The sequence below is a fragment of the Pholcus phalangioides genome, unplaced genomic scaffold (genome assembly GCF_987345545.1).
Source record: "Pholcus phalangioides strain wild (caught in Gottingen) unplaced genomic scaffold, Ppha-v1.0 ptg000014l_1, whole genome shotgun sequence".
In the NCBI taxonomy this organism is placed as follows: domain Eukaryota; kingdom Metazoa; phylum Arthropoda; class Arachnida; order Araneae; family Pholcidae; genus Pholcus; species Pholcus phalangioides.
Genome location: NW_028301607.1, coordinates 21,365,595 through 21,388,966, shown reverse-complemented (window position 1 = coordinate 21,388,966; position 23,372 = coordinate 21,365,595). Strand labels below are relative to the sequence as shown.

The window sequence follows — 23,372 nt, the reverse complement described above, 5'->3', positions numbered from 1 at the left end:
TTATTTTCTTCACAACTCGCTACTGAAAAAGAAAAAAGAATTTTTTTTTAGGGCGATGACAAGAGTATCTTTTTGCCCCCGTGCCGTATAGCCAAAGTGCTAAAACTGAAGTCCAGTGGAGAAAGCGAACCTGTTTGGGAGATCGGTTGCCGTAAATAAGAAGGCAAAAAAAGGGAAGAGTAGGGACAGGCTCTGTCCAAACACAAGAGACTATAGGTTTCTCTCCCCTTATCTTGTAAGGAGCGTTCGAAGCTAGGTTTTCCTAGTAGGCGTTTTGCGCCACGTGAACCGAACTGGATCATTTCGCTTCAGCTGTAATGTGTTACATAATCACGCTACACATTTGTGTTTCCCGAGCGTAGCGCATCAGATCAGTATATTATAGTATATGGCCTTGCAGTCAGCTACTCTATCGGCCGCATGCCCCTGTTTCAAAGGAAAGGAAAGAGAACACAGCAAAAATGAAGAGAAGATCAGTGGAATGCGCGGCACACAACGTATTTAACTCCCCCAGAAGCAGTCCGCCTATCGTGCCCCACGTAAAGCGCTGTAGTACTGCTTTTCGTATTGGTGAGTGGACGGCATGTCGCGCTAGGTGATTCACGTTGCACGCGGCATAAAAAACCTGCTCCTAGGAAAACCCGGCTTTACGGGACAGATCGTGAGCCATGTCTGGTTTTACAAGGGTGGGGGGGGGGCGAGCCAATTAGCCGCTTTCTAAATTCAGGAAATAACTTTCGGGTGTCTATGCTCAGTGTCATTCAAGCATTACGTCAGCAATGATGATGGTGGGGGGAGGGGTTTCTGATTTGCTGATTTTTGATGACGGGGGAGGGGTGTTAGGATGATTACTTCATCACCCACCCTTTATAAAAATGTGAAATACAGTATTCTTAATGCCATCTTACTCGTTGCGCCAAAAACGAGAAATACTTTTCGCTAGTTTGTGGGGACTTGAACTAACATTCTCCCTATTGAGTTCCCTACAGAGCCACCTTAATGATCTCTAAATACTTAGCGGATCTAGGTGCTCTGGACCTTTGCCGCGTTTATAGCAAACAGTGCTGAGGCCTATCTCTAGGAGATGCTGGTCCGGGCCGCTCAAGTGCTCCGGAACTGTGCCACGCATCACTCATGTGATCCGTAATTATTCCATGGATCACTTAAGTAATCTTAGAATTTTCCGCGGGTAACTTAGAGTGATGTAGAACCGCACTGGTGGCCACGCCAGTGCTCTAAAATTGTGCCACATGTCACTCAAGGAATCTCTAAATGTGCCACGGATCGTTTAAATGGTCTGGAACTGTGTCGCGGGTCACCTATTTGTGAATGTGCCGCTTCTTTGATTTTTACAAGGTGTGAGCGATGTAGAAGTGTTGCTTGGTTCATTTTTACAAAATAAGATTTGAAGTTGTGAGTCACAACAGATGACTCTGGGGCCACATTATGCCCGTGGGCAATTGGTTGAGCATGCATGGGTTACATTTCTATGGCACCTAGACTGTTTTTTTTTCTTTCTTTGAAAAGCACAGGGGAAAAATGGATCACGATCAATAGTTGGACTTTTCAAGTAACAGTAGGAATTTGATTAATTTCTTTTTCGTTTTGCCATTTACATTGTTTTTGATACCGCACATTCTGTGGAAATGAAAGATTTTTAAATTCATTAGAACTTGAGTTTCTTAAAATATTCATAGATAATACTATAATTGAAGTATATAAAGTGTGAATCTCAATGGCTACAACATTTTTAAATGCCATAATAATTTGGGAATTCCATTTTTTCCCCTCCTATTTTTTGTCAATGATGTTCCTATTTTTCCTACTTTTTTTCCCAAATTTTCACTTCTAGGCCTGCTGATGGTTAATAACCAAGTGACACCTGTTAAGTAGATACTAGTGTTTCGTGTTCCTTAGTTGGGACCAGTGGATGCAAAGCTCTTGGGTCACCACCATGCAGTCTATCAACTACAAAACTGTAAGGATATGGATGTGTTGAAGTTCCACTAAATGGAAAAATTCTGGTCACAGTCAAATATAAGGGTAAAACCATGGACCTTCCTCTTCTTGTTACGGATGCTGCGGAAGGATGTAACATTTTTTTAGATTAGACTGGTTCAAAGCGTTTGATTTTCGCATTGATGACTCTGTTCAGCAAGTAATTGCTCTCTGTATCGTTCCAATTTTAGCATATGTATGTACTGCCAAAGCGAGTATAAGTAATTGCTCTGGCAACTACTATTCTGCATTAAAAATTAGCTGCACAAGTTTTCCAGAGGCATGAAAATGTATTTTGAGATGAACTTGGGAAGTGTAATTCTTACTAGGCCAGTGTTTTTTTTTGAAGCCAAATGCTCTACTGAAGTTCTGCAAAGCATGTCCCATTCCATTTTCTCAGGAGATCGCTGTCAAAGCAGAAATTGATCACTTCTGTAGTCATCTGGAAGCCATGTACTACAAGTCAGTGGGCAGCTCCTATAGTTGTTGTAAATAAACCGAATGGTTCTATTCGCATTTGTGGTGACTACAAAGTGGCAGTGAACTCTCAAATTGATGTAAATCAGTACCCTATTCCAAGACCCAAGAATTATTCCAGAAACTCAAAAAATAGGCAAAGATTTTCCAAGATGGATCTTTCTAATGCCTATCTTCAACTCGAATTAGAGGAAGAGTCAAAGAGACTGTTAGTTGTTAATACACCCTATGGATTGTATGAGGGACAGACTTCCTTTTGGAGTGGATAGTGTACCAGCCATATTCCAGTGCTTCCTTTAACAGCTCATAGCTGGTATTCCTGGTTATGATAATTACTTGGATGACATTGTCACAGCTTCTAATGATGAGGAGCACTGCAAAGCTTCTCGATGAACTCTTCCATTGTCTAGAAAGCAATGGTCTCCCCTGTAGCAAGCCAAAATGCAAATTATTCCGGTTTGAAGTTGAGTACTTGAAGTACATAACTAGTGCAGATGTGATTAGGCCATCAGATTCTAATATTGCAGCAGTGAAATACTTGCCCAAGCCTAAAAATATCCAGGAACTGCATTCATTCGTTGGAAAAAATCAACTACTGTAATAAGTTCATTCTTGGTTTTTCTCAGCTCACAGGCCCTTTGAACAAACTGTGAAGAAAAAAATGTGAAGTTCGAGTGGAAGCAAGAACAATATGAAGCGTTCCAGAAATTGAAAAAAATATATTAAAGCTACCAGACTAGTGCATTGCAACTCAGAATTGCCACTGATTCTGGTAAGTGATGCATCATCTTATGGCATAGGTGCTGTAATTTCTCACAGATATTCTGATGGTTCAGAAAAACCAATGGCCTTTGCTTCCAAGACATTGGGTGCAAAAAAACCTACAGTCAGATAGAAAAAGAAGCTTTATCCATTATTTATGGTTTGAAGAAATTTCATCTGTATTTGTTTGGTGGAAAATTTGAACTCTTCGTGGATCACCAACCTCTGGTATCCATATTCCATCCCAACAAGCAACTTCCCGTGATGACTGCTCAGAGACTAATATGTTGGGCAATTATTCTCATATAATGGTTGGCCGAAACATTTGCCTGAGAACAATGAAGATGTAAAACCATACTTTTCAAGAAAAATTCACTCTGTCAACCGAGGTATCTTGTCACTTTTCCAAACTAAATGTCTTCATGTAATCATTCCATGAAGACATTCAGTTTATTCAGACATAAGATTTTGCAACGTTTAGTTCTCAAGACTCTTCACATTGAGAAATGGTTCACATTAAGCAGAGATGGCTCAAAGATATTGCTGGTTCCCACGGATCAAGCAACAGATTGAAAACACTTGAACTACCAGACAGATACCCACAGATTGAAAACACTGCAAACCAATGCCAACACGAGAAAGCTTGTCCAAAAGCGATGTTACAAAATTGGCCAAAACCAGATGATCTTTGGAACAGAATTCATATAGACTTTGCGGGTCTCATCCGAAATTCCATATGGCTTATCATTGTTGCTGCATATTGCAAATTTCCTTACAGACCTCGCAGCGCTCCTATTTTTCCTACTTTTCCTATTTTTTAGAAATTTCCTCCTATTTACTTACTTTCGCCGCAATCGTCCTTTTATACCGCAATTCTCTCCTACTATTCCTACTTTATCCCTCTGTCTCTTTTGTTTACAGCCAAAATCTCGCTACGAAAATTCCGAGAAACCCCAAAATGTCACTGCTTTCCCTCCCTTTTTGACGTGTTTCATTCGCATCACAATTCGCTACTAAAAAAAAAGAAAATAAAAAAAATTTCAGTTCCACTGGAGAGGGGACGACGAGAGACAAGCGTATCTTTTCGCCGCCGTAGTCAAAGTGCTAAAAACTGAAGTTCGGTGGGGAAAGCGAATCTGTTTAGTAGATCGGTTGCTGTAAATAAGAAGGGGAAGAACAGGCTCTATCCATCCACACACGAAATTCCATGAGAGACTAGGTTTCTCTCTAGGATCCCGTAAGGAGCGTTCATCCCTGAAGCCGGGTTTTCCTAGGAGTAGGCTTTTTGCACCGCGTGAACCGAACTGGATCATTTCGCGTCGGCAGAAATGTGTTACGTAATCACGTGTTTTCCAAGCCTGGCGCTTTGAAGGGAAGGGAAATAGAACAACACGAAAATAAAGAGAAGATCGCTGAAACGCGCGGCATACACGACGCTTAACTCCTCCAGAAGCAGTCCGCCAATCACGCCCGACGTAAAGGGCTGTCGTGAGCCGTATTGCGCTCTGTAGGAAAACGTAGTAAGAAAATTGGTGAATGGACGGCGTGTCGCGCTGGGCGATTCACGTTGCGCACAGCACAGAAAACCTGCCTCTAGGAAAACCCGGCTTTAGGTGACAGAGCCCGAGCCACGTCTGGTTTTACAGGAAGAAGGTGGGGGGGGGGGGGGGGGAAAGACGGAAACCACCTGTTTTTTAACCTTCAGAAAATAACTTTCGGGTATCTTTATTAGGGGTTATTCACGGGGCTAACGAGAAAGAGAGGGCTATGGCACTCCGAGCAGAAACGACGATCACGTGACCAACTGGGTCCTAACTTTTTTCCCGTTCCCCCGTAACATGACTTTCTTGCAAAACATCCTCTGCAATAGCCAAGTTCTTCCAAGTTTGCAGAACATTCCCTGCGATCTTTCGCAGCGTATAAATACGCATTCTGTTTGCAAAATATGTTCTGCCCAAAGGAGTTTAAAGAGAAAGAATGATATAACATTCATATAACGAAATATTAAGCTTCCAAGTCTTTCTACACAAATTTGAATGTCATTTTCCCTCAAATATTGGATATATTTTCTTCTTACTAGACAATTACTATATACAAATCTCATGGCCCCCAATGTCAAAGGTTGAGTCGACTGGTCTAATATATATATATACGCAATATATTATGCAAAAACCTGTGAGTAAGACTTTGTTTTTTGAAAAATGATAAACACTGGAAGAATAAAAACTTTTACCCTTACAAATTGGAATAACAAACTGCTGAAAATACACTGCACCGATTTACCTGCTTTTAATAGCTCGTATACACTTCATAAACTCTAGAAATATCTGGAAAAGAACCCTTCAAGTAAATTTTATCAGGTTCACTAAGCATTATATTCCAATGCATTTTCATAACCCTCAAATGACAATCTATTGGTCAAACACATACTGAAGTAAAATATATTTGCATTAGCGATTCAAGATCTATAGCTTAATTCTATGCAGTAAAATACAACTTTTTGCCCATTAAAGAAATTTTGTAAACTGCTTATTCACTGCGAAAAAATACTGAAATACGAGAAAAAAAACCAGACAGGTGTGTACAAAATTTTTATTTTTCAATAATTCAATGCATAATTTGTTACAAAGCTGAAGTTTCGCAAGAAATAAAAACCACCAAAGTGTTGAAGCTACCAAATATTACAAATGTAAACAACAATTTCGCAACAACCACAGTTGCTCCAATTTTCCTCACCCCCCCCCCTCTCCAAATAAACCCACTCAGGTGGGTGGGTTTCTAGATTTTAAAATGATTGAATCCTATCATTTTTGTCTTGAACATGGAGAATATTTATTTTTGTTTATTGTGTGCTGTTTTGCAACCTACTTTGAAAATTTTTCTAAACAACATGAGTTTGATCAAATATAATTTTTGAAAGAAAGTTTTTTCTAACTAAATTTTTCTAGAAATAAAATACTTTTGTGGGAGCATACTGCCACCTTGATATCTTAAATCAGTGATTCTCAACCAGTGCTCCGGGGAAACCTTGGAGCTCCGTGTGCAATTTCTAAGGGCTCCGCAGCGACTCGAGGAAAATAAAATAAATCAGTAAATTTGATAGATAAATAAAAAAGGTCTACAGGAGTCCGCCATAAAAATTATATGCAAAAAGGGCTCCACCATAGAAATTATATACAGAAAAGCAAGTCACAAAAAAGGTTGAGAACCAGTCTTAAATAATGCTGAACGGAAAACCTATCTTAAAGCAGTTCTGTGTGCTTGGGAATTCCAAATTATTCTCTACTGAAACTGCAGATTCTGCTTCATAAGCTCAAAAACCAAATAAGAGTAATAATAATCTTTTAAGTTGTTTTTAATTATTGAATGAAAAATGCACACCAAAAATATAGCATAATATTTTAACGTTTATAAACATGGACGAAAAATACAGCAGCTTTTCCAGAAGAGGAAAACGTCAACTACCCCACTTTCTTTCTGGAATAAACATTACTTACTTGAAATAAAGGGCCTTCAACTCACTCACAATAAAATGTCATCTTAAAAAACAGTATCACAAAAATTGCAGATCACCATAATGACATCAAGAAATTGACGTGCATGATTTGACACTCACAAGAATGAAATCACCACTCGAAACACTGGGACCAATTAGAAACGTAATACTTGAACCACTGGAACGAATCTAAAACATCTTGCCATGCCCCAGTCGAAGATAGGGCCAGTGGGAATCTCGTCAATCAATCCATGTGCATCACTAATCACATGACAAGGCATCAAGAGACCACAGGAGAGTCATAGTAACTCCAGCTGTTTAACCCGCACTCGATCACAGGCTCATCAGAAACATACAGCAACACGTCAGACGTCAGCGAGAACAACTACATAGAAGAAACCAGCATATCTTTCCGACGAGACACAACTGTTCTCAGATGCATTCAAACCTTCAGAAAGTTCCCTAAAAAACATTAAAAATTAATTAAGCGAAATCTCCAGGATTTGTTACAGATGTTAAAACATTGTCAAAAAAGATACAACACACAGCAGGAAACAAAATCAGCAGTGTTTTTCAACGGGTCCCCATGGGCACTGTGACAATTATTTACTATTATTACACAAAGAACACATTTAGTGCTTAATTGTAATTTAGTACTTCAATTTTTTTGATATATAAATTATTAAAAAAAACATATTTTGGATTTCACGGGAAGGTAACATGGAATTTGCCCTTCGCTACAGGAGTCTGTGTTGTGTGTCTTGACATTCACTAAGGGGTCCACTACATCAAAAAGGTTGGGAAACACGCTCTACAGTACAAATACAAACACTTTCAAAATGAACAAAGCATAAACATATAAAACGTAGGCTAAGTTCTTACAAAAACTATTCAAACTTATTTTACTGTTCATTAATAAATGATTACACAAATGTGTATCAATGAAATCTGCATGAATATAATACTTGAGTGTAACTTTTACAGGGCGTTAAATTGAAGCGTTGATGAAGTGCTCGCGAGCATGAAATTAGACATGAGCATTGAGCACCTTGGTGCTTCGGGGAGAAGACTGCTAATTCATAACATTTGCAAACCTGCTACACAACATTGTTGGGGCATTGTAATATATACAGTGGATCCCGCTTATAAGGTTTTTAAAAAATTTGGCATTGAAAAACATTGTAAGTGGGAAAATGCTTTGAATGTGGGAAATCTTAGTACTTCTTACTAAGTAATTCTTACTAAGCATTATAAGCAAGAAAACATTATAAGCGGGATCGACTTTATACGGATAAACAGAAGAAAAAAAAATTTATCCAATATTGAATTTGAAGGAAAATTGCTTACTTTTTTTACTGTGAGGCTCCTCGCTTGGCGAACAAATCGTTGATCACCAACTTGCCACATACATCGCTTGGGCAGTGCAATCTATCTATAAACAGAAAAAATAAAAACCTATTAGCCAATATTGAATTTAAAGAAAAATTGCTTTTTTTAGTTTCTTGAAATATGCAATAATAAAAAAATTATACACAATGCTAATAAAAAGAAATGATTTTACTTTCCTTAATATACCATTACATTTTAAATTGATAAACCCACTCATCTTTTAAAATTCTATTTGCATTATACTAACCATAGCCATAATTTTATTTAAGTGATATGAGTGTATACGTGCATTTTATTTACATTATACTCTCATCATAGGCAAAAAATTTGCACCATACATGTGTATCAACGCTTTTCTAGATGATTTGAATAACAATTATTAGTTACTTTAGTCAAGCTGTTCATCATTTCGTATAATAATACCCCTACTGATTAGTTAAATCATGCAATTTCCATGCCAGAAATACGAACAGCTTCGCACGTGGTAACATACACAATTTGATTTACTTTATACAGACAAATATGTTAAATTAATAATAACAAAGATGGTAGTATTTAACACTCACCTGCATTTGGATGTTTCTCAGAAGCTAAAATTGGCAAAGATAAAATATTATAAAGCTTGATTATTGGATCGCATATTCGAAGCACTGAAAAAATGCCTTCCTCTCAAGCTAAAGCAAGCAGCAACACGAACGAGCAACGAAAAAAAGTAGGACCCAGTTGGTCACGTGACTTTCGAGTGCCGTAGCCCTCTCTCTCTCGTTAGCCCCGGTTATTCAAGTATTACGTCATCGAGGGGGGATTTCCGATTTGCTGACTTTTGATGGGGGGGGGGGGTGTGTGTGTGTGTTTGATGTCATCAACCACCTTTTATAAAAATATTAAATATTCTTAATGACGTCTTACTCGCTGCGCGAAAAACGAATAAAACTTTTCACTAGTTTGTGGGTACCTGAACTAACATTCTCTCTATTGAGTCTCCTACACAGCCAGTTTAGTGGCCTCTAAATACTTAGCGGATCAAGTGATATGGAAATGTGCCGCAGGCCGCTTAAGTGCTCTGGACCTGTGCCACGCGTCATACAAGTGATTATGCCGCGGATCACTTAAGTAATCTGGGAATGTGCCGCGGAAAACTTGAGTGATGTAGAACCGCACTGGTGGCCGCACCAATGCTTTAAAACTGTCACATGTCACTCAAGGAATTTCTAAATGTGTCACAGATCGCTTAAATGGTCTGGAATTGTGCGACGGGTCACTTAAGTGATCTGTAAATGTGCCACTTGGTTCATTTTTACAAAATTAGGTTTGAGAAGGACAGGCCACATCATAACCCCAGGGCCATATTTGGGCCGCACAGACCAAATATTTACCGCGGGTCAAGGATTACCAAGGGCTCAGAGGTAGGGTTGCAATGAATTTCTCGAGCAATTTTGAGTTCTTAGCCTTCAAATAGCATTGAAATTGGCAGAAATTGATTATAATAACATATAAAGGTATTTTCTTAAGAAATTTTAATTCTTTTAAAAAATATTTTCTGTATTAAAAATAAATTTTTGATCGTCTGTGGGGGCCACGAGCTCCCAAACCAGATTCCACCCCTCCCAGTGCGTCTCTGATCCCACCAATATGCGTTAGGAGAAAGGGAACAGAGCACTGACAAAATTTTGCTGACGGGGGGGGGGGGGGGTGTCAGAGTTTTGCTGACTTTTTCTGACAAGGAGGGGTCAAAAATGGCTAAAAATTTGCTGACATAATACTTGAACGGCCCTTTATTTTAAAGCATACATGTGCATGTGCCCAACCCGTGGCCTAAATGTGGCCTGCCTCAAGTGTCCCACTTACAAATAAATTAAGAGGCTCGCAGCACATTCATACCTCATTTAAATGACTCGCAGCATATTTCCAGATCACTCAAGTGGCTCACGGCGAATTCTGCAATTGAGCAGTCCGAGACAAATTTCCTAATCACTCAAGTGGCCCGCTGCACATTCCCAGATTGCTTGGGTGATCCGCGGCACATTTACAGATCACACAAATAACCTACAGTGCTGTTCTAGATCACTTAATCAAGTGGCTCGCGACACGTTTTTAAATCAATGAAGTGGTCCCACACTCTTCAAAAGTTTGAGTTAAGTTGAAATGTGCCGCGAATCATTCAGATGGTCTGAAAGTGTGCAAGGAAATGTGTGGAAAAGTGTGTGGAAATGTGTCAAGAGCGCCACTAAAATAATCTCATAGAAAATGCATCTTGCCACTTGAAGTGTTAATGTATCGCAGACCATTAGTTGATCTGTGTGCTGCGAGTGACTCAAGTGATTTCGAAGCATGCAGAGGGCCACTCAAATGATCAAATGTGCCTCCAGCCACTTAAGCCCCGTCCACATGTGCAAGATTGTGGGTCGCTTTGGTGGTAATTACCGGCATGACAAATTTTTTTCCCCCGTAGGGAAGAAAAAGGTGGGAGTGAAGCTCATCAAAAAAAGCCCATCTTTCTTGGGGTGGTTTGGAGGTCGACACAGACTTTCTCTCCCATAACCTTTTGCGCCGCGAAAACTGCTATAAGCTCCTTCGTCAACCATCTTGAATCAATCACTTCCGTTCAACCTACGTAACCAGTGACGACTTCCGGAAAGAAGATGGAGGGGATTAACGACATAAACTTAACATCATGTGAACGATTTGTAGCGAAAATCCCTGTTACCGGGAACTTCCGGGATGTTTTATTGTACATGTGAATGGGGCTTTAAAGTAATCTGCAACTGAACTATGTGCCACTTAAGTGAACTGGGGGTCTGCCGCTGGTCGCTCAAGTGATTTGGAAATGTGCTTGAGGTCACTTAGGTGATCTGGATATGTGCTGTTGGCAGCTTATATCTGGAAGTGTGCCCAAGTGACTGAAGTGATCTGGAAATGTGTCCCACTTAAATGATTTGATGATCGTTCGTGGGCCACTTGTGTGGTTTTGTTATTTGTCCTGGACCACATGAGATAACTCCGATGGCCACAGGTTAGCATGTGTGTTTTAAGAAAATGTGTCTTTGGAAAAAAGCCAGACATTCATGAACATATGCAGGCCAATCGTTGTATCCTTCGGATATAGTGTAACTCCAAGAGGTGTTACATCAAGGGTGTTCAACATTCAGTAGAGTGCGGGCCATTTCATTGATTTTGAAATGTGTAGCGGGTCACAGAAGCTGACCTGTAAATATTTCTGGATCAATTGAGTACTTTGAAAGTGTGCCGCAGTGATATGTAAATTTTCCGCAAGTCATCTAAATGATCTAGGAATGTGCCGCAGCACACTTAAAGCCTGTGGAACTGTGGTGCAGGTTACTTCAGTGATCTTTAAAAGTTTCATGTGTCGATTGAGTGCTCTGGAACTGTGCCGCGGTGATCTGTAAATATGCTGTGACATATTTACTCATCAGAGAATGTGCCGCGGGTCACTTGAATGATGTGTAAATGTACACGGGTCACTTTTAGTTGTCTAGAACTCTGCCGTGAGTCACTTAAGTGTAGATGAACAATATCGCAGGTTACTCTAGTGATCTAGGAATGTGCCACAGGTCACTTAAGTGAAGTGGAACAGCAGCTCGTGTAACTTGAGTAATCTGGAACTGTGACGCGAACCACTTGAATGACCTGAAACTGTGCTGCAGGTTCTCTGGAACGATCTGGAAATGTATCGCTTAGTTCATTTTTTGCAAAATTAGGTTTGAAGCTGGGGGCCTCAACAGGTGATTCCGGGGTCACATCCAGCCTGTGGGCAATGGGTTAAGCATGCATGTGCTACATTTCTATAGATAATACTATAATTAAAATATATAAGGTGTGAATCTCAATGGCACAACATTTTTAAATGCCATGATAGTTTGGGAATTCAGTTTTTTCCCTCCTATTTTCTTCCTATTTTTTGTGAATGGTTTTCCTATTTTTCCTACTCTTTTTTTCAAATTTTCACTTCTAGGCCTGTCCTTATGTGATTGAGATGAAATCTACTATTTCAGAAGCAACTATTGAAGCTGTAAAGAAGGTATTCATAATTGAAGGATTGCCAATCATCCTTGAGTCAGACAAAAATTGAATTTACAATTTACTAGTAAAGTTTTTGAGGACTTTAGTAAATTGAATAGTATTAAGCATCTTACTACTGTTCCATTTCATCCTGCCTCTAATAGCAGAGCAGAACGTTTTGTAAGGACATTCAAAGAAGCTATGTAAACAGCTGTGTTGGGGGGAGGAGAACGACCACAAATTAGAAGCACCTCAAAAGCTTCTTATAACATACAGGATAGCACCCAAACCTGGTTGTGATAAGTCCTCTGCGAAACTACAATAGCAGGCAGCCTAGAAATCTGCTCACTTATTCCCTCCACAGGATAAGAACATTGCACTTCTACAAGATGGTGCTACCCACAAGTTCAATATCAACAGAAGAGTGTTCTGTAAGAATTATTTGAATGTTCCTAACTTAGTGCCCAAGTCCTCAAACATCTTGGTAAAATGATGTATTTGGTTCAGACGAATCAGGGAAAATAGAAACGTTATCAGAACCAAATGAGAAAAGATCATGCTTCAGAGAAACATTCTACAATACCATCTTCTAAGTACTGTGTGGACTTTCAATTCTTGCTGCCTCCTCCTGCTAAGTATTCAAGGTGTCCAGAGACTGCGTCTGAACCTGCTATTTGGTGGTTCTGCTGTTATTGCCAATACTTCAGTTGGGCATTTTTTATGCTCTGCACTGGTTTCGAGTCAATCCTCTTCTGTTCTTCATAGGTAGACTCTTAAGAAAACACTGTTCGAGAGATTTATTCCATTGTGAGGGAGGGGGGGGGAATGTAGTAAAAATACTACAAACTGAATAGAACCATGGCCAACGGCATCCGTCTGTGCTCTTTTACCTTTTGTACTTCCCTGGTCACAATGTTTTGCAGCTATTACTCTGACCACGTTTGATTTTATTTTGTAATCGTTTTTATTACAATAAATTGTTATATTCTACAATATGCATGATCAGTATAATTCAGTATATGGCTCTACCGCTTCTTAAAAATACATCATAAAGTAAGATCAAAAAATGAAAATGACACTCTTATTGAACACAAAATCAAAATTGTCCAAATTAATGTGAGCATGGACAAACTCAAAAACTTTTTTGACCATAAAGACACTATTTTTTCACAACTCAGTCAGAACAAGTTTTCCTTCCACAATTTCCTTCGCAGAAGTGTCTCGCTGTGCCTCCAGATGGATCTGCATCAACCGCACACATTGGTGTTTTGTTTTACATTCGTACCACACATTGTCAAAAGTGCAAATCCTGATAGAATTGTGTCGTTTGCTAAGTCTGTCAAAAGAAAACTTTTTCGGTCATTCGGTTAAACCAAATTTGAATGTCCTGCTTGTTATATTACAAGTGTTAATCCACTTGGTTAAAGTAAAAGTTGCATACACAGCTGAGTACACTTATAACATAACCCGGATATAATATAAATCATGGATATGGTTGTGTAATCCTTAAAGTTTGGCACATTCACGTCTATATATTTTTACCTCTGTCGTAACATACACTGTGGATATAACAAAGCAGAAGAATGGTCTTAACCAAGAAAATAATCCTGATATAACATTAAAAAAACCTTAGTCAAAAACACTTTTTTGTACAACATTTATTGTATGCGTGTGATATCTTGATGTTTTCTCACAAAAAGACACATGTTTTCAATAATTGTTTTCATTGCTGGATTAGTTACATTTCTCATCAACAGACGGCACTGAATATATTTTTAACTTTAGCGCTACCTGTCTATGATAAATGTAACTATTTTGGTAATAAAATTTTTGGCATTTAATAAAATCCTGTCTTTCAGTGCAAAACTGTATCGTCCATGCTTTTCGAATTATTGAATTTTTACTTGTTCTCATTACTTTTGATTACGTTATGAATGGTTGTGATAAAAGAACAATTTTTAGTGACATGTATATAAAATTCATAAACGTCAGTGAAGTTTTTTTTTCTAAATTTTTAAATTTTACACTGCTGTCAACTTCAAAGAAAAACTGTAGGAATAAACTCAAACAAAATTTTCCAAAAATGTCTGCATGTTGTATATTTTGCATTTTCTAATAAATTTTCAAAACTTTTCAGATATCAATCAAAAACTATATTCACGCTACATTATATTTCAATTATGCACTGCATAAACTTATTTTGTCTGTGACAATCTCAACAATGCATATATGCTATTGCTACAAAAGCTACTTTCAACACCTCGCTTATTACATATACGTCGGTTATACTTCTCGAATTACCTAGAGGCTATGTTGACTGTATTTCCATCTAACACAGTGCCAGAGGGAGAAAGAAGTGATGCTTTTGTAGTTCCCTTTCAAGCACACTCACATGTACTGATCAAAATTAAAACTTTCCCACTTCAAAAAGTGTAAATTACCTAGATTTTGCTAAAAAGTAATAAAAATCAAAATTGCATTTATTTCGTAAATTTTGTATTTATCACGATTATTTCGTAAATACAAAATTTACGTATTCCTAGTGATACTACGATGATTTTAGCAACTGTTTGCTTCCATATCTCTTATTTGACCTTTTTCTCACACGTTTATGTGGCAGTATTAGTTGAAATATTGTTTTAAAGTGAAGTAAAACCAACGTTTGAAGCATTCTTTATTGTTTTCTGGAAAAATATGAGTTTTTGATAATCTAAGATGGCGTCAGTCCCATCGACCTCCAATTATCAAGACTCTACTGTAAATCTAATCTTGGGTTTTTGGGGAGTCAAAGTGAGGTTTTAAAAAAAATATGATGTTCACAGGGTGCCTATATTTTAAAACAATGTAAAATAAGAACCACTGGTAAGAGCAATTTTCAAAACAAAATGACAGCACCTATCAACTACATTTACCTTAACCAAAGTTAGGTTTTGATATCAAAAACTGGTTGAAAGTGTCAAAAACTGCCGAATACCATCAAAAACTGCCGAATACCATCAAAAACTGTCGAAAACCATCAAAAACCTAAATGAATGTCTTTTGATAATGTTTGAACACAATAGGTGTATAACATGATGAAAAACTAACTTTTTTGTATACTGCAATGTTTTATTTTCAAACATTAATGTATTACAATATTTGTATAATTTGTTATTTATATAATTTTTTACACAATTTTTCATTTTTTAACATAAGAGTCTAGAAAATATAAAATATAATTTTATGGTTTATTTATCTAAGCTAATTATTTGTGGTCAATTTGGTAAGCGGAATAGAACTATTTATTCAAAATATGTATCTATGACACCAGAGTTAAATTTTTGACCCCAGAAACTAACTCTATATTAGAACTGTCAATGTCAAATAGTTTTTGTTAACCTGATAGATATGTTAAATAACAAAACACTTAACTTTTACATAGATTAAAGGGTTTTATATTCAGAATTATAATTACTGAGAATCTATCTTGATATTTTAAATTTTCTGATTGGCCCAAAATTTTATTCCATATAAAAATTTTCACGCATAGCATCTGTTAATACACTAATTAAACTCATTTATTTTCATCTAAAAATTTCTTAGTTCAGGTTTTATAAATTTCCAGAGTTGTAAAGAGTATTTTCAACCAAAGCAGAGCCAACAGGACTTGATACCCAAAGCATTTGTTTTGCACATTTAAAATCAAATACAGCTTCAATTAGAAAACCATTGCATTATAAATGCTAGTAAATATACCATATCATAGTGTAGAGGTAAGAGTAACTAAGTTTGACTAAGGATAACTGACACCAGTTTCTTAAGCTTCATGTACAAGCTAGCATTGCCAAATTAAATGACATTTTAGTCCTACAATTTAGTATTTTGATCACTAGATATATTTCAATGTTATGCAGTATAAGAGTATCATTTTAAGTATCAGTGGTTATATAGATAATTTAATAATAGAAATCACCATTACATATATGAGGTAATAAACTTTTTTAAACACTTATCTGTTGTAAAAAAAAGTACAACAGATGGTTTATATCAATGCACACATATATATAAGCAGTTAAAGAAATTTTGGAAGGTCAAGAATCATCTTGAATCGGGGAATGTCAAATCATTCAGTGTTTATGCTAGGTTTTAGTCAAATTGTATATTTGATAAGGAAAAAAAACTATATATTTTGTGCAAAATAATTCTGTAGAGAGTAGAAAATTATTTTAGAATCATTAAATATTTATTCTTTTTATAACATAGTCACTTTAAACATTACATGCAATTAATGTGTGTATTTCCTGTAGGAATTGTTATATTGAAAAGCAGTATTTGAGATTTTTGATAGGGGGTTTTTTTGAACTGACAGTTTAAACCACAGTTTAAATTGCCTTGCGTCAAAAACCTGCCAACCCTGACCTTAACTCTTGTAACTTTTGGCTTTGGAGGTACCTCAATAATGTTTCGTACAGCAGTTGGTTTCGTAACTTTTACCATAACATATACAGTCCAACCCTGATTTAGGACCAATGTGCTTACTATTACTACTTAACCGTACCTGCCTCAAAGCAGAATATGCTGAAATCTGTGGCGTATGTTGCTTAACAATTAGTGCTACTGCAGAACGATGTGGAAGAATTTTAAGAGAATGCAGAAAACGTTATATATTATGGGAATTTTTTTTGTGGAAAATTTCCAGTTAGCCAAGGGCTTTTTCATGTGAACAATCAACATTTCCAGTGAACAATGCAAAACATTCTGCTTTGGGGTATACCTGCACCTCATGCACATTTCTTTGCAGAATTTCTAATGAATTGGTAAATGCTGGAATGTATTGTGAATATATATGAACATATTTATGCTGTTGAAGTTTTGTTTGTTTAGTGTTCTCGCTGGTGCTGTCATCTGCAAGCATGCTTACTGCTAGAAATTTTTAGTGAACAATTTTTCATCTTCCACACACACATACAAAATAAAATATATAAATAATATTCCTTGAATAGTAGCATGAGTTAAACAATGATTCTATACCATGCTAAACTTGTTATTGCACCAGAATTCTGTGAAATAAATGGTACTTTTAGATTGGAGTTTGATTGTACATTTTTATTGAATACATCATAATGACTCATTTATGTGTTTCTTTCTTGCTAAATTTCTTTTTTGCCTAGGTTTCTATATTGTCCAAGAGTATTTCCATTGTTCATACATATTTTTCTGCATTGTTTGCTGTCGAAAAGAAATATATCTCAAATGCAGAATCATTGTTTCCAGCCGAGATTCCATGTTCACTACAACAAGAGTAAGTTTTAATTTAATATGTACAAGTGCATAAAATACTAATAAAACCACAATTATATTTTAATTTTATCTATTCTATCCATTCATAGCTTTATGTATAAGAATTGTCATTTTTATTCAGAAGTAATAATTCAAATCCACTTTTGTATGTTGAGAACATACAGTTGTGACAGCTGAAACATCAAATGCAATGGTCAATATTCTAGACAATGGGTTTTTGACCTGTGCTGCGTGTGTACTTCCCAGGAGCTCTGTGGCAGATACAGAACCATAAAAAAAGAAAAGAAAAAAAGGACAAGATGATAGAACAACTACCTGGAACAATATACAAATAACTACAATTTTTTCATAAGTTACCACATTTGTCCACATTTGTAAAACCACCATCACATAAGTAAGAATCACATTTTAGTTTGATGTGCCAGATATAAAAAAGTTTTTAAAAACACTTCATTTATGTCATTCTAAAAAGAAAAATAAAACCTGTTATATTTCATGTCTTGTGTTTAGAACAGCAGTTCTGAACCTTTTTTGACTCATAGAGTCAATAATTTCAATGGTGGAGCACTGCAGGCCTCTTTTTAAATTTATCATATTTGAGAACATTCTCCACGATTCTCTTGAGATCTTTACATTTCTCTTGGTTCTATGGTTTCGCAAAACCATCAGAGCTGTTGTTAAGTTTGTTGCCAACTTACAATCTACAGAAAGATGCCTAATTTTTATTTTTACGTAAGATAAATACTATTTAAAAGTGAAAATGACATAATAAGTGATAAATAAGGGGACTATTTATATAATTTTCATAATTTATGCTTCTGGTGCCACACTAAAGTATAAAAAATTATTGATAGTAGTTTTATTTTTTTTTTCTTTCAAGGAAAAAGGTCAATCCAAGTGAAATCATACAACCCTAAATCATTGAACATTTTCACTTCTGGTCGAAATCTATGAACATCATTACCTGAGCTTTACTTTATTACCTAAGCCCATTACATTGAGCCCATATTTAGGGTCTTTTATGTCCCTGTGATGTCTAATACCCTCCGATCAACCATCCTTAAAAATGTTAAAAACATTGCTTTCATGTATTTTACATCATAGTTTCTCAAACTTTTTGATCTATCGCCCCTCTTCAAGGATTCTTTCTTCTTGTTGCTCCCTAACTCTAACTCAAGCCAACTACTAAGACTCTATACTAAACTTCTATCGTCCTCCTGCACTGTTCTGTCACCTTAACACCCCCCGCCCCTGGGGCAACATTGTCCACTTTGGGAAACAATGTTTTGAATGCATGTGTAATAATGTTGTTGGCTGAGTTGATTTTCTGTGGTTCCCAACTTCAAGATATGAATGCGAGTCGATCTTCCATTTAGAAAAGTCTCTCCCCACAGAGCTACAGCCATATAACGGTACAAATATTTAATCATTGCACTTCACTCATTGTTTGGAAAATAGATGACAGTGTACCAGGGTATGCAGATTTAATTTTTAATTTTTTTTAATTTTATTATTATTATTATTTATTTATTTTTATTAATTATGATTTAAATCCCTTGATTTTTTTAAAAAAAAAATCATTGATTCAAATGAAAAAATTTAAATTTTGTTTTTTCTTCACATAATTTCAGTGATATTGAAGTAAAGGTAACCTGGTTGATATGTGGTAAAGTACTTAATTAAAATAAGTATAGAAGATCTTCGGGGTAAATATATACTAAAACTTAATCATTAGATACAATGCAGAAAGAAAGCTTCTCTATTTCTAGATTTTGTGCATGGAAAAAATTGCAGAAAAATACAGGGAGCTAAACTTCACTAAGTATTTTCAATGCATTGTAATGTGGCGCCAGGGTTCCCCTGATTAAAAAAAAGAAAAGTTAATTTTTGTATACAGTCTTGAATTTTATGCCCTAATTGCTTGATGTTGTACCAACATAAAGATCATTGGGATTTCAACTTATGATATTATTATATTTTAATGGTTTTTTTTTACCAAAACCCATTAAATCTGTAAAAGAATAAAAATGTGTAAATTATTAAGCAACATCATGCAAGTTGGAAACACATCCATTAATTGTACAAGAAACAATGTTGTCAATACAATTTGTTTTAGTTGATGCTGAATGGCCTTGTTCTGTTCGCATCTGTGAAAGAATAGAACTCCGGGTTTAAATGAAACAAAATTTTTATTGAATTCCAAATTGATCATATATAAAAGCTGCTATACTTCTGGAAACAGCGGTAACAAATGACACTACTCAGACGCACTTGATCTCCAAGGACCAAACGTAGCACGTGAAAATTAAAACAAAAAAAACAAAAACAAATACAAATGCTATCTGGTGGCACATTACTGAATTATAAACATACTCCAGCCCTAATTGATTACTAGACATTAGAGTCACAAGAGAAGTTTGATAATCTTGGTGATAGTCCGCTTGTAAAGGCCCTTGCTAGTCTTCACTGTGACTACACGAACGAGTTCATCAGTTTCAGGATGTTTCCAGCGTTTTCACAATTTTAGCAATCTGCCAGTTTGATGGTGGAAGGATGCTCTCCCTACCACAACATCACCTACTTTAAATTTTAATCTATGAACTTAATTTGGGGTCAATGACCTTTCATGTTAAATAATAAATAAACACAGGTTTTTCGTGTCATATTTTTTTGCTTGTAGTTCATTAGTAATTTGTTTATTAATGCTTAATTAAATTTGAGTAATTTTTAGAAAAAGTTAAGAAAATATGCATTTATAATGATTAGCAAAATTTGTTGTAATTAATAAGCTGTCGGTTAATTTTCATAAAAAAATCTGATTTTTTTTATTTAAAAAAAAAAAATCATGACTTTTTCATACCCTGCAGTGTACCAGTAAGTTTGCACTATCAGCACCCAGGTTCATATGAAGTGGCTAAAAAACAAATGAATTTGTTGACTCAAACACATTGAATGACCATGAATCAGTCCATGAAAATTTAAGTGGAGCGTTAAATTGTTTTAATTATGATTATTTCTTGTTGCTGTTGAAAGGCAATTAAATAGTGAAAACACATTTCATTACTCATCATCATGACAGGTTTTACACATTGTTGTCAATTAAAATTACTCAACATCAAATATTCGCAAATCTGGAATAACTAGTTATGATTAGGTGAACCTTAATTAAATTTTCATATTAATTTTGAACACAGCTTTACATTTATTTAACTGATTGTAGGGTCCCACAAAAAAATTGGTCTTCAGATCTCTCGATCATTATTGTCTTCTTTTTTCTTTTTTTTCAAACTTGACACAACTCAGGTCTATCGCCATAGGCAATTTAATACCTAGCGAGTTGTGCCAGAATTGTAAGTGTGTGTACCTAACAGTCTGAGTGCGTATCTAGTGTTGTGTATGATTTTTCAGTGCTGCCATGTATATATCAGAAGTGAAGTGAGTGATGTGTAGTGACTAAATATTTGTACTGTTTGTAGGCCTGTTGCTCTCTGTGGCGAGACTTTTTAACGGGGAGATCGGCTCACATTGGCACCTCAAAGTTGGGAGCCACAGAAAAGTGGTTCACTGTATGAGCAGACAGCAAGATGTTGTCTTCTCATACAGTGTTGCTTAGCACTTATTGCATGTGCACCCATTTCTAGTTGGTGGAAGTTTACTGCTTGATGGTGGGATTGCATGCCAACCGTTCCGGCTGAGGGGAGCTTTGTTTGAGAGCCTTAACAAGTCCTCCTTGTGGACTGGTGTTGGCACAGACCATGATGCTTAAGGGCTATAGTGGCCCTATTTGAGAGACTCGCAGAAAAGTACTTATTGGACAGTATACACACATTGAGGGCTCAATCGCCCAAGCACATGAAAAATAAAAATAAAACAACCAAAGGGTCACTGCTCGATGCCTCTTTTTTTTTTTTTTATACATTTTACACTGCTGCATTCTTTTTTCCAATGGCCAGGAATACTTCCTCCCAGTCCTTTTTTGGAGAGAACACGTGAGCGCTCGTCTCTGACTGGTTAAGGGCACTTGGTTATGCAGTATATCTCTGTACTACAGTACGTGATCATCAGTTTCTCTTAGGAAGCGATGACATGATGACTCATGTTTGCAAAGATTGAAAGAGGAAAATTCGTTCTTTGAACATGCAGGCATGATTTCTCACATACATGGTGTTTCAGTGAATGTTATTATTTAATATACAACTTCCAATATCATTTAGCATACACTTTTCAATTTTTTTTTCAGCAAAGATCATTATTTATGAAATTGCTTGTGCGAGCTGCTCTATGGTAGTGTACAGCAGAACTATAACAAGCATTACACAGAAATAAACTCCGTGTTAGGTTCACAACACTTACATGCATATTCTAACGTGTACCAATTTGTTAGAAGTTCCCAAATTTTGAAATCACAGTGAACAAGCCAAACACTTCAAATTGAAATGAAAGGTGTTGTCAAATCAGTTTTCTCTATTTAATTATACCAGAAAAATTATTTTACTAGATTAAATTCAGTTTTTTTCCCACTGTGATTTCAAAATCCCAAATTTTGAAATCACAGTGAACAAGCCAAACACTTCAAATTGAAATGAAAGGTGTTGTCAAATCAGTTTTCTCTATTTAATTATACCAGAAAAATTATTTTACTAGATTAAATTCAGTTTTTTTTACTGAAAACTTGTTTTTGACTTTTTTTTTTCTTTTCAGAAATCTCTCTTCATTTATTGCAGTTGACAACTTCGAGAACAATTTTTATTTTCAAGTACAATTTCAAATTGATGAAATTTTCTTTGATCTGCAAAATCAAAGTAATTTATTTCAGTTCTACATGAATTTTATTTTTTAAATACAGTGGAAATCCTATATAACAACTTATGCTAATCACTTACGGAACAATATTACTCTTTGTTCCATAGTGTTAATACAGTGAAACCAGTCTTAAATGGAACAAATATATAGTCTTGTTAATAATTAATGCTTTTTCAATAAGAAACCTTTTTAAGATGGAAACTGTCTAACGTGGAAATGGAAGGCATATTTAGTCTATTTGTAGATACAAAACGTGCTAAAAGGAAATGATTTTTAGCCAAGTGCATGTTTTTGTCCTCTGAATGGGAGGAAAGTTAAGTCGTTCTGATCCCCCTTTTTCTTAGGCAAACTCTTTCACTTCTTGGAAAAACGATAAATGCTTATTATCTATCTGAATTGGTTCTGAATGTCCCTTTCCTTCTTTTGGAGACATCAGGTAACATCAATATTTTGCTCTAAAAAATCACTGAAAGTAAGTTATTGGTATTGCTACTTTCTGTGTAAGACATGAAAGTGCAATACTGTAAACTTCTTTATAGGGCCAATGCATCTTGGTGAATTTTTATAATAAATTAATCACTAAAGCAAATTTTCTGATGCTATTAATAATGTCGATGAAGAAAAGATGACAACAGCATAAATTTGACCATACGTAAGGACAATTTAGCCTCTCGATATTACATAATCTCTCTACAATGATATTTTTTATTGGTTCGCAGAATATCGTTATATCAGTGTTTCACTGTATTTAAAAAAATTCATTTTTAGCAAAAGTAAGTGTTCATTCTATAACTATTCAGGAGAACATTTTATATTGAAGTATAATTATTAGCGCATTAAATATGAAATTTCAAATGTATAATTGTTTGAAATGGCAAACATGAAAAAATTCAAAATAATAATATGCCTCGTCCCTGTTTAACATTGGTTATAGAAGTTAGAGTGATGTTCTCAAAACAAGTTTTGTAAATGACAGAAACAAATCGCTGCATATATTTTTACATGCATCTCTATGAAATGGAAACCTGTCCGAAATAGAAAACAATTTCAGCCTCTTGACCTTCCATTATATATGGGTTTCAGTGTATATTTTTCCATCTATAACAATAACTCCCTTATAGCAATATGTTTCTTTGGTCCTTTATGC

At 35.9% G+C, this 23,372-nt stretch overlaps 1 protein-coding gene and 1 long non-coding RNA gene across 5 annotated transcripts in view; one reads left to right on the top strand and one right to left on the bottom strand.

Moving 5' to 3' along the window:
- The window catches only part of Vps13D (vacuolar protein sorting 13D), a 561,523-nt gene that overhangs the window by 111,460 nt on the left and 426,691 nt on the right, over positions 1–23,372 (top strand). For all 4 annotated transcript variants that reach the window (XM_089241869.1, XM_089241867.1, XM_089241868.1 and 1 more), the window contains exons 22-23: positions 17,293–17,423; positions 22,124–22,224. In XM_089241869.1, the coding sequence (XP_089097995.1) occupies positions 17,293–17,423; positions 22,124–22,224 (232 nt within the window). The remainder of the gene's footprint in view (positions 1–17,292; positions 17,424–22,123; positions 22,225–23,372) is intronic.
- On the bottom strand, positions 7,109–8,869 carry LOC149078260 (uncharacterized). Its single transcript, XR_016193921.1, has 3 exons — positions 8,689–8,869; positions 8,081–8,165; positions 7,109–7,195 (listed from the first exon to the last, which is right to left on the bottom strand). It is a non-coding gene; the product is annotated as an uncharacterized LOC149078260 (long non-coding RNA).